This window comes from Pelophylax lessonae (assembly GCF_965119305.1).
Source record: "Pelophylax lessonae genome assembly, chromosome: 5".
Taxonomy (NCBI): domain Eukaryota; kingdom Metazoa; phylum Chordata; class Amphibia; order Anura; family Ranidae; genus Pelophylax; species Pelophylax lessonae.
This window is the reverse complement of record NC_138772.1, coordinates 329126447-329136995: the sequence shown is the minus strand read 5'-3', so window position 1 is coordinate 329136995 and position 10549 is coordinate 329126447. Positions and strand designations below refer to the sequence as shown.

General features: G+C 42.1%; 1 protein-coding gene across 1 annotated transcript in view; it reads right to left on the bottom strand.

Moving 5' to 3' along the window:
• Positions 1-276: 276 nt before the first annotated feature.
• The window catches only part of BMP6 (bone morphogenetic protein 6), a 278729-nt gene continuing 268456 nt past the window's right edge, over positions 277-10549 (bottom strand). Inside the window, exons 6-7 of the mRNA XM_082258764.1 lie at positions 9346-9456; positions 277-743 (exon numbers count right to left, since the gene is read on the bottom strand). Of these exons, the coding sequence (XP_082114890.1) occupies positions 594-743; positions 9346-9456 (261 nt within the window). The 3' untranslated portion in view covers positions 277-593. The remainder of the gene's footprint in view (positions 744-9345; positions 9457-10549) is intronic.

Below are 10549 nucleotides of genomic sequence, written 5' to 3'. Positions count from 1 at the left end.
CCATGTATTCAATAAATGCACTGCAGGGTTTGTGGCAATAAGCAGTTAATTTCCGGATAATATGACCCCCATATTTAGGGTTTCCCCACAGCCTGGGACAAAGCAGTAATATGAGCAGATGTTTGGAATAACATTATTTACATATATATCAATGACAAGTACTGCTGGTGTTACGTCCTTTCGAAAATAATTCCTTGACTTTAACCATTTGTGCAATATTCCCAGTCCCTCTGATATCTTGACTTCTAGACCACCAAAGGAGGGAAAAAGATAATATTACAGATCGTATATATTATTTATTTATTTTATGTTGAAACACAGCTTGATCCAAGCTAACTAAAATACAATTTCAAAATCTTATTTCCAACGATTCTCTTTCATTTCATATATCCACCTTGAATTGATACGACCGTCTTTGGCGGCACAGTGTGAGTACGTGTAATATACAAAACTGACCCCTTTATAAATAAGCATTGCCTATGCTTCCTTCTGATTATCTCAGTCTTTAATAGCAATGTGCTGCTATTCTATGGTCCTCACTTGACTCTGGGGCCCCTCTGAGGATTGGCTATAGGACTGTTTTCCCTCTCTCCTCAATGGCAGCCACATGCTCTCACCACCATGTTCCTGTATTTCTTAAGTATAACATTTGAGTTATCATCAAAATAAAGCACTGAGATGGCGTTTAGCTTGGTTGGAGCGCAGCACGGCTTTGGCACATACTCTGGATTCATAAGATGGACCTGTGAATTGAAAGAAAATCAAATTAATATGTATCATTGCCTTTTTTTTTTTTTTTAATTAAGACTTCACATTTAGATAAAATCCCCCCAGACCTTAGAACAATCATATCACATATCCTCCTGAAGACACGCCTTCTAATTCTTAGAGACTGGAAATCCACCTCAACACCCAACCAATCTGAAGTAGTGGTCAAACAAAATGATACCTTTGAACTCATGTTATCAATGTCGAAAATGTCAATGGGAAAACACACAAAAGCATGGTCAACTTGGCATAATTGATGCACTAACAACCACACCTATTACAACTACCTAGCAGGGTGTAGAAGTTAAGCTCCTGAACCAAATGAGAAACCCAAGAGAGCGGTGGGAGGGGGGGGGGGTAAGTGGGAAGTCCACACTGGGGGAGTCAGTCCCCTCCACACAGGATGTTCCCACTGGGGTGTCGAGGGGATGGACTATCCTCTGGAAGTACCTCTATGATCCTTCATTCTTATATTTTACATGGGGTGCTCCCTCTCTGCCCCCCCCCCCTGCTGCAGGTCAATGTTCCCCATCGCCCTCACTTGCCTATATCTGCTGTCTACCATTACAGTACGTCTGTAGATTGCTTGTTGATACTAATGTTACACTTGTTTCTTTTTCTCGTTATTGCATATCTTATGGCCCGTACACACGATCCGAAAATCGGACGAAAAATATCGCTTGTGAAAGGATCGGACGATAATCTGATCATTAGTACACAGCTTACGAGAGGCGATCACGACAGTTCGCCCGATATTATCCGGTCGTGCAAGCATAAACATTTTGATCGTATTATAACACATCGTACGATAATCGTATAATCAGTATGTTGTTCGTCCGAAAAAAATGGTGAGCAGTAGACAGCGCATGAGCAGTAGACATCATTTTCCCCTCACACGCTACAGCGTTGTTACGCATACCGGAAGCTTTTGAATCATCGTCCGAGAAAATTCGTATGGTAAGTAACCTCTCCCATTTGCGAATATAATTGAGAGTTCCTAGCAACCAAACAAAAACGGACGGAGAGTCATCCGATTTTCGGATCGTGTCTACTGGGCATTACCAATGTTGTTTCATAACACAGTCGGTTGTATCTTTGTATTGCTTTTCAAAACCCAATAAAAATTATTTTCAAAAAATATATATTTTTTAAACCTATCAATGCTAAGTATCTCCTAAATTTCCATTCTTCATGTGCTCACGCTATATGGCTAAATTACCATAGGATACTGCCAGTAGCTTCAGTTCTATTCCAGGAGACTACAAGCAGAAAACCAGGGTTCTTCAGGCCAGGGTATGGTGGCCCACATGCTCTAATAGTCTGGCAGTGGTTATATAGGCAGCTACACCCTCGGCTCATTCCTAGATGTAGATTGACAGTGGCTCCTGTAGGGATTTTTACTGTCAGTACAACAGGAATGCATACTTCAACTTTTTTAGATGAGAACGGGGGACGCCTATCAGAAAAAGTATGTTGGCATAGGACACACTCACTGCCACGCTGCCTTAAAATAGAATCATACAAAAACATATTAGTTAAACCCACAAGTGCTTTTTTTTACCACTTCTATTGCTTTATACTGGCTTTTGAAACTTACAAATGCAGCAGTTTAAAATTTGGATGAAATGTTTAGCACTGGGAAACATTTTTTGAGAGCTATTCTTAACTTTTCAATTAAAAGGCATGCATAGCCAATGGGTAACCATTTTAATTTAGTTTATCTTAAAGTGGTTACAAATGCAAAAGGTTTTTTACCTTCTCTGCAGTAAGGTAAAAAACCTTCCAGTAACAGCCCAGCCCCCCCCCTCCCCCCTTAAACAGTTACCTGAGTCTTGTATCGATCCAGCGCTGTGCCCGGCTTCAGTTCTTCTCTCCACTCTCTCTGCTCTCACAAGCTTCGCTGAGAGCAGCAGGAGCCAAAGACAGTCAGTCAAATCATGTGGGGAGGGAGCAGAGGGCAGGTCCGAGCCGCATTATGTGTGCCTATAGACGCATGCAGCCTGGCTCAGGATCGAGCCTGCACGAGTGCCCCCATAGCAAGCAGATGGCTATGGGCACACTAGGAGAGGAGGAGGAGCCAGGTGCGGGGAGCCCCAGAGGAGGAGGTTTGAGGCAGCTCTGTGCAAAACCATTGCAAAGCGCAGGTAAGTATTATTAAAAAACAAACAAAAACATTTTTCAGATAATTTAAATATCTGTATATGTTTGTAACTAATAAGTCTTTTTAGGACGTACATTCTCTGCCATGTTCGTAAATGAGGCTAGATGGTTAATCATATATATCCCTAAAGAAATTAAATTTAAATACATTAATTATCAGAGAATTATATAGTAACTTTAATATGGTATAGTTATGCAATGACCAAAATGTACTGATCTGACACCCACAATAATAACACCATTGTTTAATTGGTACCTGTGTTATTAAGAACCTTATTGTCGGTCAAAAACTTTTTTCAATATAAATCATTAAAAAATAATTATCAGAGAATTACTATTGTGAAAAATATACCTGTATGTTAAAACAATATCTGAATTCATTTTTTCTTTTTTCATTTTTTCTTTTTTTTTTTTAAAGCCGAAAAAAACAAGTTTCCCTTTTATTACATCTTTTCTTTTGTCTATAGATTCTAATAAATAGTAATAAAATAATTTGACTGTAAATAAATATTATACCTATTCCCATTTAAAATTACACTAAAATTATGTTTCTGCATGCAAATGAAAGATAGGCATTTTTTTTTAAATTTTGCACATTTTCTTTTTATGCAACACAAAAAAAAAAAAAAAGAGTGAAAAATATATTAACAGCAAAAAAAAAAAAAGAAAGAAATAATAATCAAAAATCAGTAGAAAAGGCTCGTTTCTGGTTGTCATGCTCAGTTTCTGGCTTTACTAGTTTGAGTCCCTGAACCCTACTCCCCCCCCCCCCTCTATACATCCCTTGTAACTCCCCATATACCACTTAATCTACATACAAATTCCCCTACAGTTTTTAAAAAAACAGCAGTATTGCCTTCTGATTGCCTGTAAACTAGCTCTACACTTATCAGGAAACGTCATGCAGCCATAACTAGAGTGCAAACAAGTGGTGGCAAGGGAACAGCAGCACTGAAAGGCAATAAAGGGTGCAAAAAAAGAAAAGTCTTACCTCACAACTTGTGCTTTGTTGTATACAGGTGCATCTCAAAAAATTTGAATATTATCAAAAAGTTAATTTATTTCAGTAATTCAATTCAAATGGTGAAACTCATATATTTTATAGGCGGCACTGATCGGCACTAATGGGCACTGATAGGCGGCACTGGTGGGCAATAATGGGCACTGGTGGGCGACACTGAAAGATGGCAATGATGGGCACTGGTGAGCAGCACTGATAGGGAGGGCACTGGCGGGCAGCACTGATGGGGAGGGCAATGGGGGGCTCCCTGAGCCCTGACTGCCATCCCTGGTGGCCATAGTGGGCATCCCTGGGGTCATAGGTGGGCATCCCTGGGGTCATGGGTGGGCATCCCTGGTGGGTCTAGTGGCACCCCCCCCCCGAGGGTCTGCACTGGTAATCAATGATCTGATTACCAGTGCCGACCCCCCCCCCTGTCAGGGGAGCCGCCGATCGGCGCTCCTTTACTCGTGCCTGTCAGGCACGAACTAAGGAAAGCCGATCAACGGCTGTTCCTGTTTACTATGTGACCAGCCATGATTGGACACGGCTGGTCACATGGTAAAGAGCCTACGTCAGAGGCTCTTTACCGAGATCGGAGATGCAGGGTGTCAGGCGCGCAGAGCTGTATTATCCTGCCGCCGTCATATGACGTCCGGTCAGGATAATACAACCACATTCCCGCCGTCAATCTGTTATAGGGCGGGCGGGAAGTGGTTAATGATCATGGTATCACTGTGCTTAATTGGCCAGCAAATTCGCTTGACCTAAACCCCATAGAGAATCTGTGGGGTATTGCCAAGAGGAAGATGAGAGACGCCAGACCTAACAATGCAGACAAGCTCAAGGCCACTGTCAAAGAGCTTCCATAACAACTCAGCAGTGCCACAGGCTGATCGCCTCCATGCACGTCACGTTGATGCAGTAATTCCTGCATTAAGGGCACCAACCAAGTATTAGTATAGTGCATACTAGGGATAGACCAATATGTTTTTTTCAGGGCCGATACTGATACCGATATTTCGGTCACAATGTATCGGTATAGGCCGATATGGGCCAATATTTTGTACATTTAAAGTTATGAAAAATAAAGACAATTTTTTACACAAATCTGGTACTGCACATGTTAATTTGTGTTTAATGCTTAATGGCTTGCTGTCTGGCACCCTGTGGAGTGTGGCTGGCTGGCCAGCACCCTGCGCTGGGTGACCGGCTGGCTGGCACCCTGTGGTGGATGGCTGGCTGGCACCCTGTGGTGGGTGGCTGGCTGTCTGGCACCCTGTGGTGGGTGGGTGGCTGGTACATGGCCTGTGGGCTACAGGCTGGTACAGTGCCTGTGGCTGGCTGGTACAGGGCCTGTGGGTGGGTGGGTGGCTGTCTCGCTGGTACAGTGCCTGTGGCTTGCTGGCTGGTACAGGGCCTGTGGATTTGGGTGGCTGGCTGGCACCGGCCTGCTGTGGGTGGTTGGCTGTGATACACTCCCGTAAGACTAGTCCCGACTCCAGACGAGGCTGTCCAAGGCGAGGAAGGCGGCCTAAGAAGGCAGAATGATGTCACAAAAATATTGGCAATATCGGCCGGTTCCGGGGCCAATATCGATAAATCGGGGAAAGATCATATCGGCCCTCGATAATCGGTCTATCCCTAGTGCATACCAATACCATACATAGACATACTTTTCAGAAAGCCAACATTTCTGTAATAAAAATCATTTTTTTATTGGTCATATGTAATATTCTAATTTTCTGAGATACTGAATTTTGGGTTTTCACTAGCTGTAAGCCATATTCATCAAAATTAAAAGAAAGAAATGCTTAAAATATATAACTCTGTGTGTAATGCATCTATACAAGTTTAACTTTTTGAATTGAATTACTGAAAGAACTAGTTTTTTGATGATTTTCTAGTTTTTTTTTTAGATGCAGCTGTATGTGTTGCATTTATAAAACTAAACTGAACAAAAAAATTTGAAATTAAACAATTAATTTACCAAGGCAATAGGATTTTTTTTTTTTGGGGGGGGGGGGGGGGGTTTCAAGATAAAAAAAGCTTTCAGCACTCAACGGGTGTTCGATAATTCTTTGTCAGTTTCAAAGCCACGGATTAAAGAAAAACAACTGGAAATATTGCAAACAAAAAACATATATTCTCCCTTAGATGTTTGGCAGTGGAACTTTTAAGCCTCCTAGAGGCTTTCCATGGAGCAGAACAATGAGAAATTATGTACTTTAGCCTATTATTACCACCATTTTAGCTGTTAGGAATTTCTTGAAATGAAATGGAAAAAAAAAAACCTCATTATTTGATAACTGTTATTGATTCTTGTGCATCGCAGTTCTTTCCTACATGTTATCTAAATGCCCGCTATCTTCTGACAGCTCCATGTATTTGTTGGAACTCCGTTTATTATGGTGAAACCCTGAACAGTAAGCAAAAGAATAAAAAAAATGTGGAGTGCATACAGCAAAACTTTTTAACACTTATTGCAAGATACAATAAACTGTTCGACAGCACTCTTGTGAATACATTATCAAAGCAAGATATTTCTTGGGAGCTTAATTAATAAAATAGTGTAAAAAGCACGGATCATGAACAAACTGCAATAAGCCTCTTAAACCAGACTTTACATTTTATCACTATAGTGCAACCAGAAAAAAGTGAGTATTGTTTTTTTTTTATTGCTTTAAGCTACTGGGCAGTGCTCACTGTAGCTTTAAAGAGACCAGTCAACACAGGGTCACTTGTATAGAATTACGTAGCACCCTGTAGCTAGTGTGCTAGGTGTACATAGTTAAGTTGTTAGTGTAGATAAATTGGCTTGGCTGAGAGCCAGGACTGGGTTGAGTCAGGGTCAGGTGACTCAGGGAGGCTGGACTCAGACTTATTCAGACAGCTCTTTTGGTGCCTCCCTCTGTTTTCTGGAACCTTGGAGAAGCTTCCAGATGTAGTGGGTGGAGGCTAGGAGGGGCTGTTTGAGTTATATAAAGTCCATTACAATGTCTGTTTAAAATCAAGGTGACTTGTAAGATAGGCTGTGGATGGTCAATATACACTAGGGCACAGCTCTCCTCTGGAGTGAAGCCTGGATATAGCATAAAAAAGAAGACAGAAGTTCCATTCTGCTGTCCACCCAGCTCTCACCAGGAATTACTCCATCCTTGCTGGCGAGTACAGGCTATACCGTGGCTTTAAGCCTTCTGGACTGGACGCATGGATCTCCCCGCTGCTGGATTGTCACCCTTAGATGAGCCTATATTTCTGTACCCCATGTGAGTTTTTATTTGGCTGATTGCTCCATTTATGTACATTAAAATATTACACTTAGAGGCGCTCTTTTGTCTTCCTTTTAATCCCTAGAAAATGGGCTGGCAGAGGGCAGGCCACCTCATAAATAGGAGACTGTCGGTGGACCTTGAGGGTGCCACCTAGTCTGGGGGGAGGGGAGGGGTGACTTCATTCATGGTGCCGAAAGATTCCCCCTACATCACACAGTGTAAACCTTTCCTGGAGGCATAGGAGCAAGTGAGAGGACAGCAGAAGCAGGTCAACACGTCCAGATGATCTCCTGAGTGTCAGTCAGGTGGTCTGGCAAGTGTCAGTCTGGAGGATTGCCGAGAGAGTGTCAGTCTGGAGGACTGTGGAGGAAAGTTAGCCTGGAGGGATAGTGAAAGGGACAGCTGAAGCTAGGTGGGTTGGCAGTGACTGAAGAGGTGGTGCTGGGATTAGTGACCACAGAGAGGAAGTGCTGGGAAAGTGTAAGCTGTGTCACTCAACCTATCTGCAAGTATAGGAGCTGCAAGTCCCTGTAGTGGGCCTTTGCTACCAAATTGCAATAAGGTGACACAGCTGGGTTCTGCAAGCAAAACTGTGCCGGAGGAAGAAGAGGAGCTGTATATAGTACTGTATATAGGAGAAGTTGTCCCTAAAGTTTGTTAGAAGTCAAGTGGGACCTATCCAAGTTTATAACCCTCAAAAAAAAAGAAAAAATCATGGACTGTTCTCTGACTCTGGAGTGGCTGTGGAAATTTGGTGTGCCTGGCTGTGTAGGGTGGGGATCCCAATTACTTTCGGTCCTTAAGGGGATGAGCTACAATTACATGTTTGCTAAAAGAAGAGTCACTATATACACCTTTTCCAAAAAGCTGTCTCTTATGCTCACTGGATGCTGCCTGTTCTCCGTGCTGGGTGTGATGAGAATACCTGCTTGCCTACAGCATTGCTATGCTTGATTCCATCAGCTCATACGTCACTACAGGATATAAGAGTCAGCAAGAGGAACCCCAGCATGCATCACGGACAGGGCCGTGATAATGTAGTACAGCCAGCCCTCCTGTACTGGGCCCAGGCCCCATCAGTTCAAAAGGGGGACCCGGCACCTGCCAAGCAGGAGGACCAGCTGTACTGCCTTGTGGCAAGTAGGATGTACTTGGCCCCGTGATTTCAAACATCAGACCTGTTCGGGGAAACATGTATGACCCCTTGACCTGTCGAATACCAGCAGTAGTCGGCAAAGAGCTGCATGTAAAAAAATAAGTTGCCAGAAAGGTAATCTAGCGACTATTCTTTTAGTAGGTTTGTAATTCTATATAAGTGACCCCATCACTAGTTTAAAGACGACATACTCTTGTTTTCTTGGGCCTAAATTACTAAATTGGATTTTGGGCAAAATAAAAAAACAAACAAAAAAAAACATTCATAGTTACATAGTTAGTCAGGTTGAAAGAAAACACAAGTCCATCTGACTCAACCAATAAAAAACAGTAAAGAAAACCCAACCATACAATCTCATATACACAATCCTATACCCGCAGTTGATCCAGAGGAAGGAGAAAAAACCCCAGCAAAGCATGATTCAATTTGCTACAGCAGGGGAATATGACATTACGTCTCCATTAGGCGTGCACATTTCAATCATTTCACAAACACAGCAGATAAAGAAATATACCTGTTGATCTGCCAGACGTCCAGTGAGCTCCTAACTTCCTGTTTGAGTGGACAGTGCTGCTTTGCTAGACTGAAATGTCAAGTGTTCTCCCTTCTGGTACATTCTTCTATGTTATAGAGAGGAGCAGAGGGGGAGCTGTTCTGGGGTCCAGCAGAAGAGAACTGGGCAGGGCTGACACTGCTTGGGATTTCAGTGTAGCCAAATTAGTGATGTCAGCTCAAACAGGACGTTATTTCTGGTAGATCAACACTTGCATTGTTTTTATAAGAATAAAGCATGGGGTAATGTGCATATTTTACAGTAGACATATGGATTACTTTTCTTTTTTTTTTTTAATCTTGCCATTACTGGAGTGAAGCCGATTTTAGTTCACACATTATTTAGTAAATCTTTCATATATCTATGAAAACAAACCCAGAAAGCACAGGTAATCACTGAAAGGCATAATATATTTAAATACTGCAACACTTACCAGGGTCTGCACAATGGCATGGTTTGTGGCATTCATATGAGCATTTAGTGGGAACGAGCACTCTCCTCCACAGTAGTTAGCCGCATAGCCTTTTGGAGCTATTATCCAGTCCTTTAACACATAACCATACTATTAGCTCACAGTTGTATATCATCCAGCAAAACAGAGTTTCTGAAGAGTTTTTAAAGACCCTTAATAATTCAAAAGTGTAATCATTCCTGCTTGCTGCAGTTCAGGTGTGTTAAACCCTCCTGCTATTTTGTTTGTGAATTTTAACTTGTCAAAGATATTTCGATATTTGCCTTGTGCATAGTATTGCATCCAACAATATTATATTATTCTATGGTAGTCTGTATATAGGCTTATTATGAGGTCAACTGCTCATGGTTGTCAGATTTGTCCATATCATAAGAATGACATTTTCAGTAATTTAATAAAAGCAGTATTAAACCCCCCCCCCCAAAAAAAAAAAAACTATTTTATATATTGTAGCTTACACATTCTTATATGTGGTAGGTGCATTTGAATTATTTATTAAAGTTTTTTTTTCGCTCACTTTTCACCTAGTGTTCCTTCCACTCACTTCTTGTCTTAAGATGTCAGCACTCTGGATGGAGGAGTAACAATGTTACCTTTGAACAGCAAATTTGGTAATCGGGGGAAAGAGGGTCGTGTTGGAGGCGCTAAAAGATTAAGGCCGGCCATACACGGTTCGAATCCCGGCCGGTTCAGCAGGAACCGACCGAGATCCGACCTGTTAAATGGGCAGGCTGAATGTACCAGGTTGATCAATCAACATGGGTACAACCAGCCTGCAGGATTCGCGTCCGATTATCGCAAGCAGCTGCCATAGCCACTAGCAATAATCACTGTCTTCTCCTGGTGGGGATGGTTTCCTTCGTCCCCCGCTGGGAGAAGACAATTGCTGATTCCCCTGTTAGCACTGTCTGTGTTGATGGGGGAATTGTGCAAATTTCTTTCCTGCAACCGGCAGTTGCAGGAAAGAAATTTGCACCATGTATGGCCTGCCTTAGGCTGGCCATACACTATACAATTTTCTTATTCAATTTCCTTTAGATTTACCTTAAACTATGTAGGGCAAGGGCCTGCCTGACTGCATACAAATTTAAAGTGTTTAGGTTTGACCCTATATTACATGGTTTTGGTAAATCTAAAGGAAAGTTGAACAAGAAAATTGTATAGT